Genomic DNA, 26,434 nt, shown 5'->3' with positions numbered 1-26,434 from the left:
CTGTGAGGAACATTACTCTTACTTAGCCCTGTAAAACCAAAACCTGTCGATAAAATTCAAACAAAAGTAAGGGTTGTGAAATTAACAACCAAGTTGTCATAACTGAACCGGCTTCACATGGACTGGTTGCATCTTTTTTTATCTGATTCTATTAAAAGAATAGACATTGTATCTGACTGGAAAATGTCTCCGGTACCTAGTATCACAAATTAAAAGGCATGGAAATCCACCCTTCTAAGGAATATCAACTGGGCATTCTAAATGGGAACAAGTAAAACTTCCCAAGTCTATACAGTGGACAGCAGGATCTGGTTTGGACAAACTCTCTGGTGTATACTATGTGGACTACGGCTAATGGCAAAAGCCTATGATCACTTCCCAGCCACAACTGCTGGGACTTTTCACTACAGAATTTGCTTTCAAGGAGCAGTTACTACCTTGCTATCTCTGTGGCTAAAACACATAAAAAAAATCTTGAAACCTGAAACACCCATGACGTCTTTTATGATGTTAAAAATAAAAACTATGTAATGTTTTGAACAACCTACAATAAAAAATCAATTAAAAAAAAAAAAAAAAATTTGAAACTTCAAAAAAAAAAAAAAAAAAAAAAAATAACACTCAAATTTGGACAGCAGTGCCCAAAAGAGCTCCATAATAAGACAGAAATACCTGGAGAAGGCAGGAAGAGACACTCATAAACAGGGAGCTTCTTTTCCCTTAGGACTAACCCTGGAACTGTGTTAGCAATGATTGGATTCTATCTTCACTTGAACAGTGCCCTACAAATGGCTCTTGACTGACCAACAAAGAGCTGCTTGGTGTGTAGATGGTAGTTTTAAGGTGAACAGACAATATCCATTGGGAAGGATGTCCCTCTAATGCTCAGTAGGCAGACCTGCATGTTGAATACCTGAATAGTGGTAAATTCCCCTGAGTGTGAGTTCTTACTGACTCATAAGCAGTGACCAAATGAGTTTGCTTTTTCCTATATTCTCAGACCTATTTTAAGAAAAACACAAAAATTAGGATTTCTGAGAGGCTGTAAAAATATTTCACACCAAAGAAAATGTAAAACCAAGACAAATTCAAAATTGGAGGTACTCCAACAAAAATAGGCATCACAATGTATCTAGCCTTTACCATAGCAATCTGAGATTATTACCAAATCAAGATTAAAATTGCCAAGTCTTTTTTTTTTTAAAGAGAGAAGGAGGGGGGGTGAGAGAGAGAGAGAATTTTTTTTAATATTTATTTTTTAGGTTTTTTTTCGGCAGACACAACATCTGTTTGTATGTGGTGCTGAGGATCGAACCCGGGCCACACACATGCCAGGTGAGCGCACTACCGCTTGAGCCACATCCCCAGCCCCTAAAATTGCAAAGTCTTACCTTTGAATTTCCTGGTATTAAGACCAATTTTAGATTATTTTTTTGAAATGTTAAAAAAAATCTATAAAATTACTTCAGCAAATAGAATTTTATTCAGTGCATACATATTTATGATGGGCATGTTTAAAATCCTTGCTTTTAGCTTTTTTGAAATATGTAGTATATGAGTGTTGTCTATAGTCACCTTTCTGTGCAATACAAGTAGTATTGCACAGACATTATTTCTCCTAACTTTTAATACCCCATTGGCCTTATCTGCTTCTTTTCCCTCCTTTCCCAAGCTGGGGAAACCATCATTCTACACTCAACTTCTATGAGATCAACTTTCTAGATTCCACATGTGAGTGAGAATGTATGGCTTCTGATCTTCTGTGCCTGGATTATTTCACTTAACATAATGTGCTTCAATTCTATCAATGTTGTCACAAATGACTGGAATTTCATCTTTTTATGGCTGAATCCATTGTATATATGTACCACATTTCCTTTCTCCATTTATCAGCTGGTGAACACCTAGGTTTTTTCCATTTCTTGGTTATTATAAATAGTGCTACAATATTGAAAATACTTCCAGCATAAAAATGCTGAATGAATTCATCCAAAGTTTCAAGTCCATATCAGTAGATATTTTCTCAAAAGTAATGTATTGTGGTATATTCTCTAATATCATATGGTCAACCCTATTATCTTAATGCTCTTCATTGGCAAGAGAAATTAAAGAAGCTGGGATCAAGTTCAATATGTTGCTATTTACTTTGAATTCTAAGTTTTGCTTGCATCCTAAAAATTAAAATGAGCTGCAGTATGAATGAGAATATAAATTATGTTGATGTTACCATATACTAAAAATAAAATACTAAAAATGAGAGAATGAAGAGACTTTGCTAGTTGAAAATATAAGTTGGTTGCAATGATGCATGCTTATGATTCTAGTTACACAGAAGGTTGAGGGAAAAGCATCCTAAGTTCAGGGCCAGCCTGAGTAACTTAAGGAAACCCTGTTTCAAAATAAAGTAAAAAGGGATGGGGATGTCATTCAGTAATAGAGTGCTTGCCTATTGTGTGGGAGGCCCTGGGTTTGAGCCCTGGTATTGAAAAAAAGAAAAAAAATGAAAAGAAAAATGGGGAAACAATAGAGATCAGTAATGGTATATTTTAACCTTTTGTTAAAACTCGAATTGTAATTAACTTTTGAATAGTACTATAATAAACATGGGAGTGCAGATGTCTCTTTGATACACTGATTTTATTTCCTTTGGATATATATATATAGTAGTGGGATTGCTGGATCACATGGTGATTACATGGTGGTTAATTCTTGAGGTACCTTCAAACTTTTTATATACTATTGAGTTGTTTGAGTTTCATATAATTCTTATCAGACATACAGTTTGCAAATATTTTCTCCCACTTCATAGGTTCTTTTAACTCTGCTTTTTATTTCCTTTGCTGTACAGAAGCTTTTTGGTTTGATAGAATCCCATTTCTCTATTTTTGTTTTTGTTTCTTTTACTTTTAAGGGGTCTTATAAAAAATATGCTTGCCTATACCATTGTCACCTTTTCCCTACATTTTATTCTACATTTTCACATTTGCTGTTTTCATAGTGTATCTTTTTCCATACTTTTATTTTCAATCTGTTTCTTGCTATTCAGAGTACTTCACCTATAGACAAGAACATATTTCTTTTTTATCTTGTCAGATAATCTCTGCCTTTTAATTGGGGTGTTTAGCCACTTTGTATTTAATATAGTTACTGATAGTATTGAATTAGTTTTAATATTTGCTATTTGTTTTCCATTTGTTGCATGTGTTTTTGATTCCTTGGCTCCTTCTTTCCTTCTTTCTTTCTTTCTTTCTTTTTAATATTTATTTCTTTTAGTTGTACATAATGCCTTTATTTTTATTTATTTATTTTTATGTGGTGCTGAGAATCACACCCAGGGCCTCCCACGTGGTAGGCAAGCACTCTATTGCTGAGCCACAACCCCAGCCCTCCTTCTTTCTTTTAAGTTCATTAACTATTATTTAGTCTTGCCTTTTACTTTATGGACTTTTTACCTATATCTCTTCTGGGTAGTTACTCTGAAGATCATTGCATGTACCCTTAACTGATCACATTTTGCTTAATATCATACCACTTTATATGAAGTATGCAAAATTTAAATATTAATTTTATTTACCCTCTCTGTCTTTTGTGCTATTGTTGTTATGTATTTTGCTCCAGATACATCATAAACCTCACAGCTCAATGTGTTTATATACTTATTAATTCTCAATACATTTTTGTTATCTTTTATATTTGCATTGTTTCTATTTTATTTCTGTAATTTAAAAGATAGTGTTGCTAGACTCTTTAAAACTGCAAATTCTAGTGGACCTGGAATAACAAGACAGGAACAGGTAAAGCAGTGGAAAAGGTCAACTAATGAGCAATGTTATCTCTCATGGAATCCATTTCCTTTCTATCTGTCAAAAGATTTATAATTGGTTAAATACATTAAGATTAGTTTATGTAGGAGCTAGAGCTCAGTTAATGTTATTTCCCCTTCCCTCCAAACAAACAGAATTTTTAAGCTAAAATATTTTTCACTGACATTAATTCAAGTTATTGTGAGCAAAATAATACTGAGAAGCAATGAAATACAGACAAATCAATGGGAACTCAAGAAAAATATCAATTTTGGATTATATAAAACTGCATGACAAAGATATTTTACATTGAAAATACAATTTTAAATTTCCCAAATGCTCTTACCTTAACAGAATTGATATTTTGTAGATGTATTAACATGTCAATAAGTAATTCTGCTCCCAAATAGAATGGTAAAACTGAGATACAGAGGAAAGCATCCTGGCTAACAGGAAATGTTTTATAAAGATCTACTGCCTGTTTAAGAAGTATTTGCAGCTCCTGAGTAAAGTTCCAAAAGGCCCGACAGCAGTTCTGAAGCAGAGTCCAATAGCCACCACGATGAGCAAGAACCTAAGACAAACACAATGTCCAAAAGACTAAGTTTCAAAAGTTATAGTCCTCTGAAAAACTTTACCTTTCTACAAATCTTACATGTCAAAAATAACTAAGTGCATTTGTTATGTGCTTCTCATATATGCTAGATACTGTGATAAGATATTTATATGCACTACCTGGTTTAGTTCTCACAATTCCTAAAATAGGTTTACACTAGCACTCTACACAATGAGGAAATAGAAGCATGGGGGTTACTTGCCTAGTCACGAATCTATTAAGTGTGGAAGGAGATGATGCACGTGAATGGACTGAATCCAAAAATCCCATTGTTCTAGGTTCTGGGTATAAAGAAGTAGAGCAAGGGCAACTGGATCTCCCCTTATGTTTCCTAAACTTATTAGAGAAGACCAACTAGAAAAGTAGGCAAAAATATTATTTCAGGGAATAATATGCTTTATAAAGAGAAGTAAGTAGGGACCTGATGAGACGCGAGAGGACATGTTACTTGAGACAAGATGGTCAGGAAAGAGGTCCTCTACGAGGAAGTGGGGTATTTGAGAGGGGACCTGAATGGTGAGTTGAACAAGTCACAAGTCACATGAAGGTTATACTGGTAGGGCTTTTATTGGTAGGAGGAGAGTATTTGAGGCTCCGGGAACAGCAAGCACCAAGGATGGAGGGTGAAAATAAGGACTAGAGAGGAAAAAAATGTTTAATGTCATTGTTCAGGACCATCAAGGCAGGAGTATGCTGAATAAGAGCAGAAATAAGAAGAATTGAGTTACACAAGGTGAGCAGGGCTTGGCTCTTTGAAGGCCTTGAAGTTGGTGGAAAGGAAGATAAAATTTGATGCTCATGGTCAAAGGGAAATGATTTGGGTTTACTTTGCATTTTGTAAAATCACTCTCCACTCCATAGAGAATATGGAAACTTCAGTGTTCTTTCCTTGACTAGACGGAAAGAGTCCCTTCACCTATTGGAAGGTTTGAAGCATATACTCTTCACGCTATGGTGAAAAGCAAGTAATTCCGATCCTGAGTTTAGCAATTTATCACACAATATTTAAAAGGAAGAAAAGAGAGGACACAAGGGAACAGAAGAAGGAGGTTGGGGTAGGGGCAAGACTTTCTGTAGCCTAGAAAGACCTTCCTTTGTTCTAGAGAAAAGAATGAGGGCTATGGCACTCCCCAGGAGTCATCAAGACCCCAGAGAGAAGCCTATGGCATCGCAAGAGGTTCTCAGGTCCCACCTGTGCATGAAACCAGTGGAGAGGTGTACACACAGCCCCAGGAACTTCATGAAGGCCACCTAGGCTGTGGGTGGATGGGCCACACATGACTAAAGGAACAAACTTTCTCTTCCTGACAATTTGACAGTGCATAAGACTTCAGTGCCTTAGCAGGCAAACCTCAAAAGTTGCTTAGGAGGAAGAGGTCTCATCAAAGCTAAAATTATGTATATTATATAAATAAATACAATATATCTTACTGGCCTGAATTTATAAGCTGCAATTTATACCCACTACCTTAGTAAATGAAAAGGACCACATTACCATGGCTCTCCTGCAATGTAAAAAGATTCTCATAAAAGAATCCAGTTCCAAATGTGCTCGGTCCTTTTCTCTGACACTAAGAGCCGATTGAGAGTCCAATTCATAAACTGGTTGTGTCTTGGACATATTATCTTCACTAGCTTTGGAATTCACAAATGTAGAAAATTCTTCAGCATCTACAGTGCAAAAATAAAATATGATTTAAAACATAGACGTAAGTTCTGGAAAACACAGTAGGAAATAAGCATCAAATAAGTAATTCGGGAAAATAAATGCTAGTTAAACTTGAAAAAATGATGGGATTGGCCAAGACAAAAAGAATCAGGGGAAATTTCCAGAGCAGAAAGTTCTTAGGTTTTAAAGAATGGGATAAGTTGGAAAAATACAGAGAACAATAATTCAGGCAAAGATGAGGATAAAGGGAACACAGGTAGAAATGAACTATGTTTTAGAAGGAAAATGACAGGATCCCAGGGTTTATTAATTTCCAAGCAGGCCATCTCCAGGACCCATACACTAGCAAGTGAGTAGCAGCTCCCTGAGTTTGGGAGTGCAGCAACTCAGCCCACTGGTGCAGCATCAAAACAGGAGCACTGCTTCTGCCACAAAACTTCTCTTCCAATCTGCACTATATAATGTCTTTTTTTTAATATTTATTTTTTAGTTGGAGTTAGACACAATACCTTTATTTATGTATATGTGGTGCTGAGGTCGAACCCAGGGCCTTGCACGTGTCAGGCAAGTGCTCTATCGCTGAGCCACAACCCCAGCCCCACTAGATAATGTCTTAATAGCAGAATATCTTGACAATTTCATGGTGGGTTGTAGGCAGGGAGCCAGTTTAAAAACAAACAAACAAAACAAAACAAAAAAGCTCAGGAAGTTACATATTATTATCTATATACAAGACTCATATTCCATATTATGGGATTTACTTTCAAATATTTCAATACACACATTATATGTACAGGTACCAGTTAAAACTAAGCTGCACCCTTGAAGCAACTAGAAAGTATGCCAAGTACCTCAACATGAATAGACACTACTGGAACAGTTAACTAGCATACCAAGGACCCCAATCAGCAATAAGCTGCATTGCACTTGAAATGCCATTATGAAAAATCTATGTAAATGGATTTATAAAAGAAAAAAATTACTAGAAATAACTTTTGACAGTGTCGCATGCCTGTAATCTCATGCCTGTAATCATGAGGCAGGAGGATCGCTAGTGCAAAGCCAGTGTCAGCAACTTAGCAAGGCCCTAAGCAACTTAGCAAGACTTGTCTCAAAATAAAATATAAAGGCTGGGGTTGTGACTCAATGGTAGAGCACTCGCCTTGCACATGCGATGCCCTGGGTTCAATCCTCGGCACCACATAAAAATAAATAAATAAAATAAAGGTATTATGTCCAACTACAATTAAAAAATAAATATTTAAAAAATATAATATAATATAAAAAGTGCTGGTGATGTGGCTCAGTGGCTAAGCACCCCTGGGTATAATCCCTGGTGCCAAAACAAGAAAAAAGAAAAGAAATAACTTTTGTTTGTGAAATGGCTAGTAAGTAAGTTAGATTATTGGTTAGGAATAGTGTGTAGGCTTGCTCTAGTATCTGTGCAAGAAAGTGATAAAAATGTCACTTAAATTTGGCAGACAATAGTCACCAGTACAGCACCCAGATCTAAAGACCTGTTCACCAGCATGTCTCCACCTCTCAGAGCCCTGACACCTGAGCAGATAACAACATTTCATGGTCCTGCCATCAGAATACTCTCACATTCATCTGAGAGTGAGCTTTCACAGAAAGTGCTAGTTGGAGATCCTAGGGCAGCATGCACTACCTTGAGCACAAAATCAGCTATTATGACCATTTTTGTGTTTACTTGTATCAGTGTGTCTGATGGAATTTGTTTAGAAAGTTATTTCCACTAAAATACTATACCTGATAGCAAGTCTTCATCTATCTTCAACCACCAAAGCCTACCTATGCTTAACAAAAGAACATTACATTTATTGAATAGTCAAACTGCTTTAGGTTGTAAAACTAAATAGGTATGTCCAGGTATATATGGTGATACCATAAAATGCAAAATTTTTCTCTTTTTTTTTCTTTTTTCTTTTTATTTTTTGGTACCAGGGATTGAATCCAAGAGTGCATAACCACTGAGACACACCCCTAATCTCTTTTTATAGTTTATTTAGAGATAGGGTCTCGATAAGTTGCTGAGGATGGCTTTGAACTAGTAATCCTCCTGCATCAGCTTCCTGATCCACTGGGATTACAGGTGTGCACCACCACACCTAGCTAAAATATAGAATTTTTTAACAGAGCAAACAAGAATGTCCTGTTAAAATATCAACTGAACTAAATTGTTGGGTTTTTGGAAAATTTAACAACTGAACTAAATTTAACAAATGAACTAAATTGCTGGGTTTTTGGAAACTGACGTGTGCACAACTATAGAGTCATTCAATAGTAAGTCAACATATTTATTTTACCTGATGGTAAGTTGGCCTTTCTTCTTTTAGCTGTAAGTAGGAAATCAAGCATTGTTTTATAATTTTCCAGAGTCAGTTTTGCTGTTGGCAATACTGTTCCTGAATTATATAGTGAGAACATATTAGGATCACATGATCGGAAACTGCAAAGGGAAAAAAAACACATTAAGAAATAATTTAAGCAACATGGAATGAAATCTGTCAAATAAAATCTATTTTTACCTTTTAAATATTTTGAGTGCTCTCAAATTTTATATCATAAAATATTTTAACACTTAATAAAAATCAAACATTTTACCATTTCATTTTTAAAATTATACAATATAATCTTGACATTGGGAATTTTAACATCATTATCTATTTCCCTAAAAGTGCCCTTGAAGATGGAGATGAAAGATCTATACTCCCTCTGTGAGTGCTGAAACAATAATTTTTGTCACCTTAAAGCCATCTAATTTTAACACAATTCAGTGAAGAGGCCTACTATAAGGAGCAGAGTGTTCATAACCACTGTTATTTCTTTTTAAAAATAAAATTTAAACAGTAAACAATCTTCCATTAAAATTGCTATGTTCATAGATGAACACACTACCAGTGAAACACCACATCATGTATAACCACAAGAATGGTATTCTAATTAGAATAAGTTATACTCCATGTATGTATATGTCACAATACACTCTACTGTCATGTATATCTAAAAAGAACAAATTAAAAAGGATTGTAAAAAATAAAATAAAATGCACGATTGAGTAATTAATTTAACACTGAGTATACATTAACAGCTTTAATAAAATGAATGTTATCAGCAAGTTACTCTGACACAAATTTGATCTTTGTGTTATTGTACCATCAAGTGATCATGGTTAAATGGTGATGCATGATTGGAAGCTCCAAGAAGATTTCTCCATGTCCACAGAATAGTAAGGAAGCCAATCCTTTCCCTGGCCTGGCCCCAAGAATAGGTCACTTAGTGAGTTAACTGCTTTTTGAATGAAGATCTGGTCCACATAGGAAAGGGATATATCCACAGATGTTTTTGTGAAAGTGAATCTGACAGTGATTTTTAACCAAAATACTGGAGAAACTGACACCAGAATCAAGTTCACTGTGAATTTCGACCTACATTTTTTTCTTCATTGAATTATTGAAATAAATACCCTCTTAATTCATATCCCTGTCTTCAGTCTTTCCTCTCTCCAATCTATTTGATATATTGCTGCCAAAGAAATTTCTTATGACAGTCCTGTTCAAAAACCCTCAATAATCTCTTTGTGTATATAAAGTAAAGCTCAGATTTAACAGAAATGGAAAATTCTCCATGATCTGGTACCCACTTACTTCTCTAATTACTGCACACCACTCCTCTCATATGCCCTAGATTCTAATCAGACTATTTGGACACATCCTATGTGTCCTACCCAGGCTCTGACCTTCGCTCTTCCAACTATCACCTCTGCACATTCTCACAACTATCCACCATCTGCACACTTCTAAACCTGCTTATCCATCAAGACCAGGTCGTCTTGTCCCTTCCATGAAACCTTTGCTGTTAGGTCCAGCTAGAGAAAAGCCTATTATAACAAAGACTTCATATGTACTTGACCTTCTACCATTGATTGCAATTATTGAGAATGTTTATGATAACTCTACCAACTCTAACTTGTGCATCCTATTCATCTTTGTATGTTCATTGCACCTAACTCAGTGCTTTGTAGTTAACAGGTAATCAACAAGATTTTTTTTTAATGAATGATTGACTCTGTATCACCTTTCTAATGGTGTTACATATCTATCTTCAATTTTTATCTTCCATGTTACATATCTATCTTCAATTTTTATCTTTGACAGCATTTAGCTGAAGACATTCAATTAGAGCTCAGAAATGTCTGTTGAAATAGCTATAGAAAAGCTTACATCATATAAGAAAATAAGATCTCTATTTATAGAGGCTTCAAATATACCTCTAAATGAAATCAAGATCTATCTAGTGTCTGCTAATACATACAGTTATAATACAATTCATGCTAAATTGCTCTTAGAATTAGCCTTGCCCTGAAAACTATACCAACAAACACATTCAAGATATATGCAAATTAGCACAGCACCTGTTTGACAGAATAGATTCTGAGATTTAAAAAAAAAAAAATGTAAGAAATGCACCAATGGCCAGTATCAAGATATTATGTAAGCCTATTGTTATAAATATTGAAGGCTTGAATATAGAAACACAATCCATGTTCATGAGACTAAAAAAGTACAACTGACTAATAATATACTATACCTGACCATTGTGTGTGAAATGCCAGGTTTCGTCTTCGTGCACTCTCCCAGTTTTTGTAAAAGCAGGTTGTAGTATGTGATTGCCAGATACAGGTTCATCTGAGCTCTCCAGGGCATCTCTTCAAGAACTATTTGATGAAACCTTTTTCTTTTAATGTAATCTAATATTAGAGGATTCATGTGAATCATCAGGTATCGTTGTGCTATTTTTCTAACATCGGGTCTCTTATTTCTGCCAAGGGAGAAAGCAGCTTTGGAATTATACAAAAACTTCCAAACCCTTAATAAAGAATAATGATTCCAATTTGTACAAAATACATCAAGAAGTCACTTGACTGCCCTTATGCAAAAGTTTCTGGCTTATTTATCATTTGCTCAATGGTAAAAATGTGAAATAAGGTAGAAAGGAAGGCACAGAGATAAACACTAAGGACAAAGAGACCACAGAGTGCCTTCAACTCCCCCCCCCCATGTTTCAGCTCAACCAGAGCTTTTCTTTCATAATCAAATGCCCACTGGGATAAGACAAATAAATTATGATATAATGTTCACATTCATCAACTAACTTCAATATTAAATGAGAAAATCACTTCTCTGTATTAGTCTTTAAGGAAAAACAATCGAGCAAATTTTTGTCTAACACTAGACTTGCAGAGGAACTAAAATGTCAGACAAATATAGATTAAATAACTTCATATATGCACATTCAATATGCTCCAGAAAAAAAATTCAATTTTTAACCAGTAGTTAAAAAGTAATTCCTATCAAAACTCAAAGTAGCCTAACTACTTTTTTTAGAGTAGTTATGCAGAGCATAACCTCATTTCTTCAAAACACTTTTATCCATTTATTTGGTACCACGGGTAGAGTTGCTCCCTCACTGGCCTGTACCATTCTACCTGATTTATATTAGAGAAGGGAGAGAATAAAAAGAAGAAGAAAAACAGATGCCAACAGGTAAGTTCAAGTACTCTGCTCTCTTACACAGATAGCATTCTGAATCTGAAGATAAAAGGAATTAGAAGATAAAGAGGAGAGAGGAAAGGCAGGCAGGCAGGCAGACACGCACTTGCAGTAGAGATGCAGCCATGTGAAGAAGAAAGGATGGAGAGAAGTTTCCTTTGGGCAAGCATGTTGGGCAAGCATGTTTTACATTACCCCTCAGTTCTAAGTGTTTGGGATTTTGTTGATTACTTCCTTTTAATTCCAGGTTTCTGGTGCTTTTTGTTGTGCTTTGCTTTTTTTTTTTTTTTTAGTGATATGCTAATGGTTTCCCAACAAAGATGAATTGTTTTAATAAATATTGTGAAAATAAAAATACCATTTCCAAAATAAAGATTACTCTTTATTTTGATTACTCCTTATATGAGGAGGCCAATCTCCTCAAAATCCTAAAATGAGCTGAGAAATTAGCTACATCTCTCCCACCACTGAGGGTGAGCTAGTTCAGGGAATGGGTGAGAAGACAGGCTTCCTGCAGGTATCTTGGCACAGAACTGACAGACTCCAGGGAGCTTGGCTGGGAACTGTCAGCCCACAGAGAATGCAGAATGCTTCTCCTTCTATCACCTGACATTTCTTAACATTTAGGGGATTCCAACAACCGGATCTATCACTATGGAGATGGTCATCTAAGTCCTACAAATTGCAGAGAACTAAACCCACACTCACACACACAAACACCCATGCATGCGCATGCATGAAAAACTGCTGTAATCTCAAGAAGGTCATCAATTTCTTAGTTGTGACACTGTATGAAAATTATATAGTTACCCTTACAAACTAAGTGAAGGAGAGATGGGGTAAATTTCTTAATAACTAGGTATAAATCTACAATTACCTGAAAATAATAAGTATTTTTAAATGCATGTTACAATAAGCAAGTTCATTATCACAAACTATTTAATATTGAGGTCTTAGTCTACATGCTAGACAAGAGAAAAAAAAAGAAGAGGCTTGAGTTTTAGAAAGAAATAAGCAATACTTTCATTATCTGTTCACAGCATGACAGTCCACACAAAAACCTGTATCTATGAATAAATTATCAAGTTGTTTAGAGGGTGTGCATCAAAGTTCTATTATTACTATACAAAGACTAGGAGAATTCAAAATGTAATTTTAAAATATTGCATATACTAATTTCAAAAAAACACTCCTTGATGTAACTGGCAAAAGATGTCTAATACCTTTAGGGGAAAAAATCATAGAAATGTAAATTTATTAAAAGGAATTATAATACCTAAGACCATGGTCTATCTATTGATAGATAGACTCAATATTGAGATTGAGACTAAAATTACAATATTGAGATAGATTCAAAAAAAAAAACAACTTCCTAAACCAGTGTATCTATTCAATTCTATCCTTATCAAAATCACAATAGAATTTTGTAATATTTGACAAGCCATCCTATTTTGTAAAAGATTATCCAAGATTTACATGAAGGAAAAGAACAAGCTAGAGAGACTTTCTATCAGACAGCAAGATTTAGTTTAAAGCCAATGTAATTATGATGGTGTGATATTAACTTAAAAGTAGATAAATAGAGTAACAGAACAGAAAAGAGAGCTCCAAGCTATCTACATGAATACTTGTAAAGGACAAAGTTGACAGTGACAACAGAATAGAATACTCAATAAACACGGACACTTATGTCATAATATAAATAAAGAGAATGAAAGAATTATCAAGAAAATAATAGGCAAATGCAAACAAAAGAATAGTAGAAGGGGCTCTATTAATATCTCTGTGGTGCAAATTAAGATCAAAATCACTAAACAGTAAAAGACAGTATATAATGAAGGTGAGATGTATAAAGAATTATAAGAATCCTAAATACATATTCATAGAAATAGCAGCTGAACATTTTGCCATGTTAAGTTTGATAATCAGAACATTAGGTCATGGATATAGCCACAATGGCACACTGTATGGCAGTTCCTCGAAAATAAAAAATACAAATGCCACATTGTTGTTGTTTGAATCTTTCATATTCCCCCAAAAGCTCACGTGTTAGATAATGCAGGAATGATCAGAGGTGAATGATTGGATTATGAGAGCTGTGGCCTTGTCAGTGGATTAATTCATTTGTTGGATTGATGTCTGAATGGACTACTGGCTGGTAACTGTTGGCAAACTGGGCATGGCTAAGGAGAGTGGTCACCAGAAGCCACAGCCTAGACTTTCATCTGTCCATGGCGCCTCTCTCTCTCTCTGCCTCCTCCCCCACCTCCCTTGATCTCCCTTCACTGGTTGCCATGAGCTGAGAAGCTTTCCTGCCATGAGTCAGTGAATCATGGATTACTCCTCTGAAACTAGGAGTTCAAACTAAAGTCTTCCTCCTCTAGGTTGTTCATGTCAAATATTTTGATCCCAGCAACAAAACTGCTGATTAACATGTGATCTTGCAATCTCATTACTGAGTATATATCCAAAGAAATGAATTTATTATATTAAAAAGATACCTGATACCTCATATTTATTGCAGCACTATTCATAATAGCCAAGATAGAGAATCAACCTACATGTCCATCGATGCACGAATAAAGAAAATGTGGTACATATATACAGTGGAATATTATTCAGCCATTTAACAATAATGAAATCTTGTCATTTGTGATAGCATGGATGGAATTGTAATACATTAAGTTAAATTAAATAAGCTAGACCTAGAAAGACAAAATCTGCATGTTCTCACTTATTTGAGGAAGCTGGGCAGGGGGAAACGTTGATCTCAAAGGAGAGAGTATAATTGTGGTTACTAGAGACTACGAAGTGTATGAGAGAGGAAAAATACAGAGAAAGGGATTGAACAATAGATCCCAAAATACAACTAGATAGGAGGAATTGGATTAAGTATTCTATATAACACAATAGGATAACAATAGTCTGTGATAATTTATGATATGTTTCAAAATAACTAAAGGTTCCCAGTACAGAAATGATAAATGTTTGAGATGTGAATGCTATTTCACTGATTTGGTCATCATACAATACAACTAGATAGGAGGAATTGGATTAAGTGTTCTATTTAACACAATAGGATAATAGTAGTTTGTGATAATTTATGATATGTTTCAAAATAACTAAAAGTTCCCAGTACAGAAATGATAAATGTTTGAGATATAAATACTAGTTTCACTGATTTGGTCATCATACATTGTATACATGTATTGAATTATTGTACTGTTATCCCATAAATATGTAAAATTTTATGTGTCAGTTAAAATTTAAAAAAATAATTATCAGGTCCTCTGATAATTAAAAGTAATTTATATTTGATCTCCTGACCCTGCATCTACATTATTGCTACCACCAATTATTCACAGTATATCATCTGTTTCATTTACTTTATAAAATTTATAGTAAAATTTTAAACTGTCTTATTTACTTATGTGTTTACTTGACTACTATGTATTTTTCATTAAAGTAAGCACCTTGAGGACAGTGATTTTATTGTTTGGTTCACCAGTGTGTCCTTAGTACCCAAAATTATGCCCAATTCAGAGCAAAATCAAATAAACATTTATTGAATTAATTAATTAGTTAATACCTTTCATTTTCTGGAATTTCCAAAATATATGGATTTTTTGAATAAAAATCTCTTAGAGTTTCCTTTTTAATGTTTCTTTTCCTTGATGATACATCTGTATTCTTAAGGAAATAATAAACATGTTACATATTAAATTTAAACTTTGAACACAAAAGAATAATTTATTCATACTTTAATGATTATATCTTGACATTGAAACATGGTGGTTTCATTATATCTTTCAATTAAAATTACTATCAAAATTAACAAAAGTACTCCAATAGAAATGTTATTATAAAAATATCTAAATGATAACTGAATAATTTACAATGTAGTATGGAATTATGAAATTATGCTTGTTGGTATTTCTGTCTTATTATAATAAGTTAAAATATAGTTAATCATCTTTAGATATGTAATCTCATAATTAGTTTCATCAATTAATTAAAATTCACAACTCAAAAGAAACTTACTCTTCCAATCTCTAGTACTACAGCTTTAAACTTCTTTGAAGGTACATTTGCCTTTTTATAAGCAAAATTGTCCTTATATTTTATTCTTCTTTGTCCAATTAGGGATTCATTCCTCCTAATACAAAAAAAGACAGTCAAAAAGCTCTTTAAAAATTTGTAAAATTACCCCAAAGTAATAAATATTTAAAGCATGTTGTTATTAAAATTATTCAAGAAGGTTATCCCAAACTGCTTGTGTCCCATGCATAATTAGACAGTGATCTCTGTTCATCAAGAATAAATGGCCTCTCAAAAGAGGAAAATGTAAATACATGCAATGAGACCTGATGTGTCTATAAGAAAAGGAAGAGTGGAAAGAACAATGTGGTAGAACGGAATTGGACTGAAAATAAAGTAACATGGACACTTCTCTTAATAACTGAGACAAAAATATGACCACAGACATACTAACATTGTTCCAACAGATTTCAATTTTTTTTTTTTTGTTCCATCCTGTGCAAGTTCCCAGCCACTATCACTTTTTAAATACCAACAGAAGTTAAGCATATCAGATAGCTGTTGGACTTTCTCTCATCCCCAAGCATCTACAGGAATTCTTAAGCTTATTTTCTCCAGTGGATTCCACTTTCCAAATACTGTTAAGTCTCTCATTATACTTCTATTGATACTAACATTCCCGAAATTTATATATTTTTATGGAAGTTCTCTTCCTTTTGCAAGTACTTGCCAGGTACAGCATCCTTCCATAACATGATAAATGGGATCCCAAAACTTAAACTGAATAAAAGGTGGAGACACATCAATACAAAGTTATTAAATGACTGGATGGGTCTGAATAGCTAGTTCAAAGGGTTGAAATATAGTGTATGATCCAATTCCATCTTGGTCCTGGTAGAAGCTGGCCTCTCAACTTTAATTTTTATGAAGATGGTTATGGATCCTGTGATTGATTGGAACTCCAGTCCAGTTGCAGAAATCCCATGAATCTCCCAGTTAGTTCACATCCATTCTGGAAAATGTTTTAGAATGCTTGGACCAATGATTACCGAGCATTTAGGTACTCATCCTCTGCAACTTCAACCTAATACTGGTTGTCTGACATTTACCAACCACATCTATCTCTTTTTTATGTCCTTCCTCTCCCACACTACTGAATACTTGATGGTTGTTATGTTATTCCAGAAAGAAATGAGAAAGAGGGGAGGTTAAAGGTGCATACATTTAGGCTACAGTCTTACCAACCAGCTCTACATCTACCATCATGCCCCCCGCCCATGCACTGCTACCTTCATCCATTGAGGACATCAAATGATATTCCTTGACCTCTTCACAGCTCTGTGGAGTTCTGACTGATAGCTTTTTGAATTGTTTATGGTGTTTTGATAAGGTGTACTTTGCAACTTTCATGTAATCACACTAGTGATCTTTTATTTCATGGCTTATCGATTGTTTTGATTACTTATATTAATACTGTTTCTAACAAAAAAGTCTCAGTGGCTCTCTGCCTATTATTCCACGAGCACAACTCTGTTACACTGTATCTGACAGTACAAATCCTCCTTCTTTGTTCACTTTTCAAATAATTTTCATTATTCCAACCCATTCTAGATTCTTCTGCTTGGAATTTTATTGGAATTGCATCAAGCCAACAAATTAATTTGAAGATAACAGGAATCTTTAATTTTTCAGCAATATTCTGTCTGCCAACCAAGTAATATACTATCTCTTCACTTATTCAAGTCTTTTTAATAATTATTATGTTTTAGTAGAGATGTTTGGTCTCCTTTATGTTAGTGTAAGTACCCTCATAATTCCTGATAATGTTAAGCATGTACTCCTTAGAAATGAGATCATTTTTCTATTACACCTTCTCATTGTTATAGGAAAGCTATTGATTTTGCATCTAAACATCTCATAAAAATCTATTATTAGTTCTAATGGTTTTCTATTAATTATCTTGAAGCCAAAAAAATAATTATTTGCAAACAATAACTTCACTGTGGAATTCAATCTACAAACATTTTTTAACACCCTGTGATGTGATAATCATGAAAGTACTAATTCTAATTTCTATTTTTTAATGCACTGGCAATAACTTTAAAACCAGTGTCAAATGACAGAAAGAATAACACATTTCCATGATACAGAGCTTATTTTAACAGAAAACATTCTTCTAGAAGTACAGCGTTACCGTAGAATAGGTAGAATGAAGTGATGGAAGGGAATGGGATGGGATTTGGGGATAGGAAAGATAGTAGAATGAAACAGACATTATTACTTTATGTACATATGTGACTACATGGCCAATATAATTCTGCAACATGTACACTCAGAAAATAGAGAAATTATATCCCATCTATGTATGATAAATCAAAGTGCATAAATGCATTCTACTGTCATATATAACCAATTTTAAAAATTAATTTAAAAATTTCTTCTAATCCTAATTTGCCAGAAACCATTGTTGAATTTCACCATGTTACTTTTTAGCATCTCCTAGAGGCTCCTTGTTTACCAGTGATAATTATATTTGCAAATTTCCTACTATATTTGCACTGAGAATAAAATCTACATTTTCACTACTCATCTTACATGCTAGTCTTTTATTTTGGACTTTTGCTTCTATATACTACCAGGTAAGATTGTTTCATTGCTTTCTGTTTTCTATCCTCTTTTTATAAAGCTCTGTTATCAGAGCCTGCTGGACTCAATTTAGTAGTTTAGTGTTTTGAAATAGCTTTATGTGAAAAAAAATTATTCATATCTTTAAAATACAAAAGAATTACCCTAAAATATTTTGAAGTAGCCAAAAATGTTTACTGTTTCATTCAATTCTGACACATTTTTTCCAAATAATCATCCCTTTTGACTAGATTTTTAAATTTATTAATATTAAATTGTACATACTATTATCTAATGTTCATTTAGCCACTTTCAAATTTACATTTATTTTCTCCTTGGATTATTTGTTTTTCTCTTATTCTTAATATGCTGTCCAGATATTTACTTAATACATTCATATTCTTAAAGAAATAGCTTTAGCAGTTATCAACTGGACTGTCTTAAAACCAATTTAAAATTAATTTCAATTTTTAAATTTTTTCATTCTCTTAGATTTGTTTTATTGCATATCTAATTTCTCTTGTTTGGGATTAAACCCAAATAAGCTAGACAAGTGTAATACCACTTAAGCTACATCCCTAGTCCCTCTAATTTCTTGACTTTGATAAAAGTTCACTTATTTTTATTCTTGCTTTTTAATAGAAGTTTCCAAAGCTGAAGAATTGTCTCTGTCTTTATGTGCATTTGATATTAAGGGTTTCTCATTTTGACGGTGCTTCAAAGTGTTTAGTCTTCATTGGTAAACATATTGAATTAATCTTATTAATTATATTATGTATATCTTCTATGTCTTTCCTACTTTAGGGCAGGTGAATCACAAACTCAAGGCCAACCCAGTCACCTTAGAGAGACCCTACCACAAAATAAAATAAAAAGGAATGGGATGTAGCTCAATGACAGAGTGCTTAGCATTCATGAGACCCTGGGTTCAATCACAGCACTACCACCACCTCCAAATAAAGAGGATTATTCTTTCAATATTACCAGAATAACTGATAAACTGGGGAAAACTGAAGTTAATTCAAGTCCCCATTCCAAAATAAATTTTATACATATTAAAGAATTGAACTTAAATCATGAAATTTGGAAAAATGAAGTTGCATATTTTTTCATATTGAAAAAGAAAATTTCTGTGTACTAGAACTTGTTAGGCATATAAATAGAAATGTAGTATAAAGTAGTATAAAGATACTAGTAGTATAAAGATAGTAATATATCTTTATACTACTATCCAATGTGGAAATCAAGGTGTTGCATCCGCACCTCTTCCTATATTCCCTGACTTGGTGAAGAACAACCTAAAACATCGGCTCAGCTTTGACAATTGAAATCATTACCTTTGTTTCGAACTCAGTTATACTGCTCCATCTCCATCCTCTGGTCTTTTACTATACTTTTGTTCAATGCTTCTAAGCCACTTAGTCTGTTTTCCCTTTTGGAATATCTATAATTATTAGGTTGGACCTTCCACAGTCAGCCTTTCAAATTTCCCAAATTTTCCATTTTCACATTGAAAATGTCTTCTGGTTTTCTTTGGTATCAACAGTATTATTTGAAACTTCTAAATGCCTAATTTTGATTACATCTTTTTTAATTGAATGGAACTCTCCAGATCTGTCCCATTCTCTGATTACCGTGGCTTGTTTCATTTCACAGAAGCAATTTCCTCTTTAATTTCTTGGTCTAATTATATTTCTGTGTGTTTTTAAATAAATGATTCTCCTCTCTTTTGCTGCCATTTTCAAAACAGATTTCATGTTATTGATATTTACTTTTTTTTTTTTTTTGGCTGTACTGGGCATTGAACCCAGGGCTTGCATATGCTAGGAAGGAGCTCTACCATTGAGCTATATCCCCACTGATGTTTATATTAATTGAAATGGGATGAACAGATCTATTCCCAGTTGTGAAAGAGAAGCCCACTTGTGAAGAAGACACATTGGATTTATTTGACATCTCTCATAATTGGCATGAGACATGATCATTTTCTTTGGAAACAAAGACAATCATTCAGCCTTAGAGAATGAGAAGGACAGCCTAAAGCTATCTATTGAGGAGCTTCTCGTTCACATACACAAATGGAAGCCCCAAAGAATGGCTCTGCTCATTATGATAGAGGCATTAGAAGCACATGATAAACAACCAAACTGGACTCGAACCCTTATGTGAAAGGGAGCTGATAGAGAGACGGACGCTATTATCCATCCTAACCAAATAGCAAAAGACAATCTATTTCCTGCCTGAAATCTGAACATGGTCTAGTCTCATTTCTTAGTGAAGTTGTATAAATATTTTTACATTTAGTCATTATTTAAATGCACACACACAAATCTTCACTCTCTCCCAGGTGGTAACTGCATACACTACCCTTTTTCATCTACCCCATGTATTTGAAAGGGACAATGCTGCTCATGTTTTGGGAAGTTGTTACCATGCATAAAACTGATATTACAAGTACCTTTTCAAGAAGTCAAGGACAGGAATTGTTATCTCCACCAAAAGGGAAAATTTTTCATCATTCAGGCATTTAAGCATAACTTGCGTAAAAAATTCCAGGAATCTAGGTCTGTGCTTAAATTTCATAACTATAAAAAGAAGAAGTTCGCATACAGTTACCAATACACTTAGTTACTGGCATTGAAAGTTTACATTTTAATACTAGATTAATGTGATGTGAGCTATTGTTTTTTCTAAGATCAACTAATCCTTTACAGTCTATGTTTAATTTATTTTCCAAAAATCTCAGTGCTGAGAAAGATTTCATTAAAGTCATTTCTAATGTATCACTAACTGCAGAAAAAAAATACTGATAATTGTCAAAACCAGTTGTCGTAATTTTTACTATATTTTACTCCAAATTTAAGCAATACTGTTGCTCTCTTCATAGATGAACTTTAAAAAATCACTGGTGCATTTTCTTCAATGCCCTCATTTTTGTAAGTTTCATAATAACTGCTCACTACCAAAATAAGCCATCATGAAAGTAGTCTTTCTTGTCTTTAAATAAGGTACCCATTTAAGTCTCTTTATTACTTGGCAGTCAAGGTACTGCATTATTCATGAACAGATAAGAACCCCCAAAATTCTGCCTAGAACAGATGAAGTCTTTATATAAACAACAGACACAAAATCTACAGAATAAAAACTTTCAGTGGGAAGTCAAGTGAGCAGCACACAAACATCAGGTCACCTACCTTCTTTCACAGCACCTTTCACCGACCAATTTAAAACCACAGGGTAAAGAAATATAGGGTCTTCTGCTCCTGAGAGTTCAGCCGAAACATCTAAGGTTTAAGAAAATTAATAAGTTGTAGTTCTGTTTAACATGAACAACCAAAAATAAAAAATTCTTTGGAGGGGATGGAAAAATAGGAAATACTCAAATATTCCTTCTAAATTGTGTCTTAAATATCAATTATAGCATTAAATTTTGAAAAGAATCCAATGATTTCAATTATTTTATTATTTTTTCCAAAAAGTTAAAGGTTCACCACCAAAATCTAACAATTATATTAATTCCATTGTAATAAAATTATCTTTAAATAACAGTAAAGTACCACATAGGTACTAGAGCCAGACTGGGTTCAAACTCTAACCCTGACATTCTTGAATTGTGAGACCTTGGGAGGTAACTTAGTTTCTCTTTACTTAAGTTTCCTTATCTTTAGAATGTGGCTAATAACAATACTTTCCTTAAATGATTGTTATATATGGGATAGGCTGAGTTTTAAAGTGAATAAAAATACTTAAAATAGTGGCTAGTACACAGCAGACTGTATACAAAACTTATTTTTATCATTGGTGTTGTTACTGAACTGTTTACTTAGTAATCTCACATTGTGTTTCTCATTAAAATGTTTCTGTTGGTATCTGAAAATTAGTTCATGTTTCTAAAACATTTTCTAATTTAAGGAATTATACTTTTTAGGTGCAACAAGATAATTAGTTTTTCCAAAACTTGGTTTACTAACTATGGAAATAATAAGCCACTGGGTTCAATTTATAAATTCAGCTTGAAACAGGCATGGAGTATATGGAAAGAGAGAGGGAAACAATTCAGGTAATTCAGAAATAGTATGACCATCAAAGTACAACTAAGGCACCCAGTAAGATAGTTGAGGGAGGGACGTGCAGTTCTACAGATATAGTCTATTCCCAGAATACCTTGGGTCTAAACAAGGAGCCTCACACGTGGGAGAAATTTGGGTACTCTCATGTTCCTTTAGAATATTATATATATACTATATTATATATACCATATTATATATATAATATATTATATATACAATATATGCCATATTATACACACACACACACACACACACACACACACACACACACTAACCAACATCGGAAACTAAATCAGTTTCCCAGGCAGATTTCCAAACTGCAAACTCCTAAATACTAATTGTTCCATTAACACATTAATCTATTTTGAAATTACTACAGTATAAAGACCCAAAATTAATCTCTCTCTCTTTCTGCTCTAGCAGGCCAAGGTTCAAGCCACTTACCATCCCTCATATTACCCCATCCCTTTCTCAACTGCATCTTTGCTTTCAGTAATTCTCAATTTTGTGCCATCCTACCCCCACCCTACCGCCAATGCTTTTGACATTTGCCTCTTGGTTGGTTGTCACAACCAGGGGTTTGGTGTGTTATGCTTCTATGAGTAGAGGCCAAGGATACTGACCAACATTCTACAATGCCTAGGACAGTCCCCCACTACAAAGAACCAATGGGCCCCAAATGGCGATAGTGTCAAGGTTTAGAAAACCTGTTACGGAGTCAGAAGACATGGGCTCAAGTCTAAGCCAGCTACAGAACTCTGAATAAATCACTTAATATTCATTAGCCACATCTGTAAAAGGCAGTTAGCAATTCCATATTAATAAGGCATTGTTAGGATTAACGACATAATGTAAAGGCACTGCGTGAACTTTATTGGGTTTACCTAACACTAATCTCATTTTAAGCCCTTTAGCAAAATATTTTCCCAGTTTAAGAAAATTGCTGCATAGACATATACAAAAGAGAATTTTACATTGTTTTATCAGTTTGAGTAGGTGTGTCTCCAACAAGGTCAATTGTTCATTTAATTTTTCAGGCAACAATATCTGTTGTGGCTTCTTAGTTTTTACAGATTTCTTAGACGAACCCTAGAAATATTGATTAAATGTCAGAATGCTATAAAAACTGTCATTCTCAAATAACTTTCTTCAAATTATTCCTTCATATTTGGTAGGCAAAACTAAGATATACATGATTAAACAATACCAATTAGTAATTAATAATAACAGATATTATGTTTTAACTAAAAGGCAGACACTGTACCAAGAGTTTCATAGAAAATAGTCAAAGCTCTTTTCTTAAAGCAGATGAAGATATGTCTCTAAAAGTCTTTTCAAAAGAAAATCCCTAGGCCGTGTATTCATATATGAACATAGGAAAGTTATATCTGATTCATTCTACTGTATTTCCCATCCTAGGCCACCCTCAGGAATGTATCTCTTTATTCGTTTTTTCTCAGATGGAGCTTCTTTACAACTAAGCTAATTGCCTTTGATACTCTGCCTTTCACTGAAATATAATGGTATCTGTAATTAGTGGATTAAGAACTGGCCTGTCTATACTCAACTCCCTATCATGTTTTCTCTGTCTCAGCCTACGAAATGTGCTGTCTCTCTCTCTCCTATTCCCAGACATCTTCCAAGCCTTTTTATGGCTCTAATGATTTCAGACTCCTTACAACTGTCCCAACAACCCTAGTCAGAGGGAAACATCACAACCTTCCACTGGATCAAGAGAGTGGTGCAAGGTCCTGCCCCACAGTAATGTAAAATGAGAGTCTTGAGTTAAAGCCTGGACAATTTAAAGGAGCTAGCTGAATGGACTCTCAGTAAACACTGGGTGAAAGACTCCAATTGACAACAGCTTAGTCAAAACTCTCTCTAGACAAAACAATGCCATCACTACCACCAACACCACCACAAGAGTGGTGCATTAGAATTTTAAAAGTCTCCCAGTAATGGAGTGGTGCTTTGTGGAGCTTTTTTGGCTAACAAATGCTGACTTAAAAAGTAATCAAGTAATCAGATAACACTTTCTTGTTTTCTATCTCAAAATATAATGGAGACAGAAATGGGGATAATCTCAAACAGGGCTGGAGGCAAGTCTCTCAAACCAAGTAACCAACGGGCTTCAAGTAATTCCTAGCGTGCCTCAGCAACCCAAAAAATCAAGTAACATTTCAAAACTTGATCTATAAAAACATTTAACCCACATAGTTTCAAATAAAGGCAATATAAAGCATAAGCTCTTACAAGAACCACACTTGGGAAGCACATATTAAAAATTAGTTTCAAAAATTAGCAGTCTCATATAGAAGAGAATTCAGGTGTTGCGATGAGTTTCAGAAATCTACTTTGAACACAAGCTAAAAAGCTCAGATGTGTATTCACTATATTCAGTGACCCACCCAGAATGTAATCTTAGATTCAAAAGAGCTTTTAGTCTAATGTCCAGCTGGGTGTAGGAAGTTCAGTCATCACCTAACTGATGGCCAGTATTGTAATAGTGACCATTCGGCACACTAACATAGATGCTCCCTTTATTTTCTTGACCACAACTCAAAAACAAAGAAACAACAACAGACAGAAAAAGAAACTCCTACCTATATTACTTTTCTTCTATGTGAATATGACAAATCAAAAATAGATAATTTTCTAATATGTTTAATGATACTGAAAGAGCCCTCCAAAGACCCCATTAAATACATGTGTAAAAATGAAAACCAAAAACCAATTACCTCATCTGGCATTTCTTCTGGATCATTCTTACCAAATAGTGACCTGCACTCTGTTGTGATGTCCAACATCTTTTTTCCATAATTTATAACCATTGCTGCCAGATCATATTCCTTCCATGAACGTAGAATCTAATTAAAAGTAAGTATCAGTTATTTCTGTTGGATGCTTTTGGTCTGTTTTCAGTGTGATACATCATCTTTCATAAATTCAAAGTCCCATAAATTTGGGGATCTAAGAACCTCCCTGTTTTTGTGAAGGAAACTGGAAGTTTACCTCCAGATTCTATTTCCCTAGAATTCAATGTGCACTATTTTAAATGAACTAATAACAGGATCTCATCAATAATGAATTTCCCATCTCTCTGGGTCAGATGGCCACATGCCCTTTGATACAGTAACTATTAAAAAAAATGCCATGTTGACACATTTTTGAAGACATATAAACATCACCTCCTATTTTGAATTGCTCTTTGTTAGAAATGGCACAAAGACTGACCTCGTGGTATCTTAAGGACATTTATGTCAATCAATGATTTCTAAGACATCTGTAGAGGACTGGGCTGGAGATAAGTTGGTTTGGGCAGATTCTCCAAGGATACTAGGGGAAGTTTACACTGTGATCAAAGAGGGAAAGGCCTACCCTCTCATTCTCATTTGCATTTCCTAGTTCCAGTGGTTATTCTCTAGCCTTCTCTACTCTGGCCCTACCTCAATTACCTCCTTTTGTTTTAATCTTACTAAATGTGGAGCCAAATATATGTCTGACACCACGTTTCAGGACTTCATGCCTTCCCACCTTGTCATTAAGCCTGAGCTCTAGTATCAACTCCAAGAAAGCTTCCCTGGCCAGTAATCTGGTTTGTATATATCCTGCTGTGCTCATGAGTCTGAGAAAGAGGACACATTAATCATGAGCCTGTGGGGTAACTAAAAGAGTCTAAATAAGTTTGCATGAACTTGCTAGGTATAGATATATTCTGTTGAGTTGAGTAAGTTAGTACTTAAGTAACAACTGTTACTTCCTATGCAGGGAAGGGATATATAAAGCTGTCAAAAAATAATAAGGGGTTGTCGAGACCTGATGGGACCTACCTATTGTTAAGAAGTGGAAATATCTTTACAGAACCAGGACAATGTGAAAAACTAACGGTGACTGTGGAACAGACTGTGGGAAGGAAAATGGTGAAATAAATTTTAAAAAGCTAGATGGGGTTATATCTTACAGTACCTTGAATGCTTGGCACATTGGTCCAATCTCATTTAAAGGAAATATGAGAGGGGGCAAGTTTTGTAACTAGAAAA

The 26,434-nt window shown here is 34.3% G+C and overlaps 1 protein-coding gene across 1 annotated transcript in view; it reads right to left on the bottom strand.

The window, feature by feature from the left end:
- Cfap54 (cilia and flagella associated protein 54) overlaps nt 1-26,434 on the bottom strand; it is a 264,100-nt gene that overhangs the window by 152,528 nt on the left and 85,138 nt on the right. Inside the window, exons 27-36 of the mRNA XM_076855417.1 lie at nt 25,133-25,261; nt 23,369-23,483; nt 21,519-21,608; nt 20,783-20,909; nt 15,703-15,817; nt 15,251-15,351; nt 10,700-10,930; nt 8,416-8,558; nt 5,915-6,090; nt 4,150-4,377 (exon numbers count right to left, since the gene is read on the bottom strand). Of these exons, the coding sequence (XP_076711532.1) occupies nt 4,150-4,377; nt 5,915-6,090; nt 8,416-8,558; nt 10,700-10,930; nt 15,251-15,351; nt 15,703-15,817; nt 20,783-20,909; nt 21,519-21,608; nt 23,369-23,483; nt 25,133-25,261 (1,455 nt within the window). The remainder of the gene's footprint in view (nt 1-4,149; nt 4,378-5,914; nt 6,091-8,415; nt 8,559-10,699; nt 10,931-15,250; nt 15,352-15,702; nt 15,818-20,782; nt 20,910-21,518; nt 21,609-23,368; nt 23,484-25,132; nt 25,262-26,434) is intronic.

The sequence above is a fragment of the Callospermophilus lateralis genome, chromosome 4 (assembly GCF_048772815.1).
Source record: "Callospermophilus lateralis isolate mCalLat2 chromosome 4, mCalLat2.hap1, whole genome shotgun sequence".
NCBI lineage: Eukaryota > Metazoa > Chordata > Mammalia > Rodentia > Sciuridae > Callospermophilus > Callospermophilus lateralis.
Note: the sequence above shows the minus strand (reverse complement) of the source record. Positions and strands in the feature narration are given on the sequence as shown.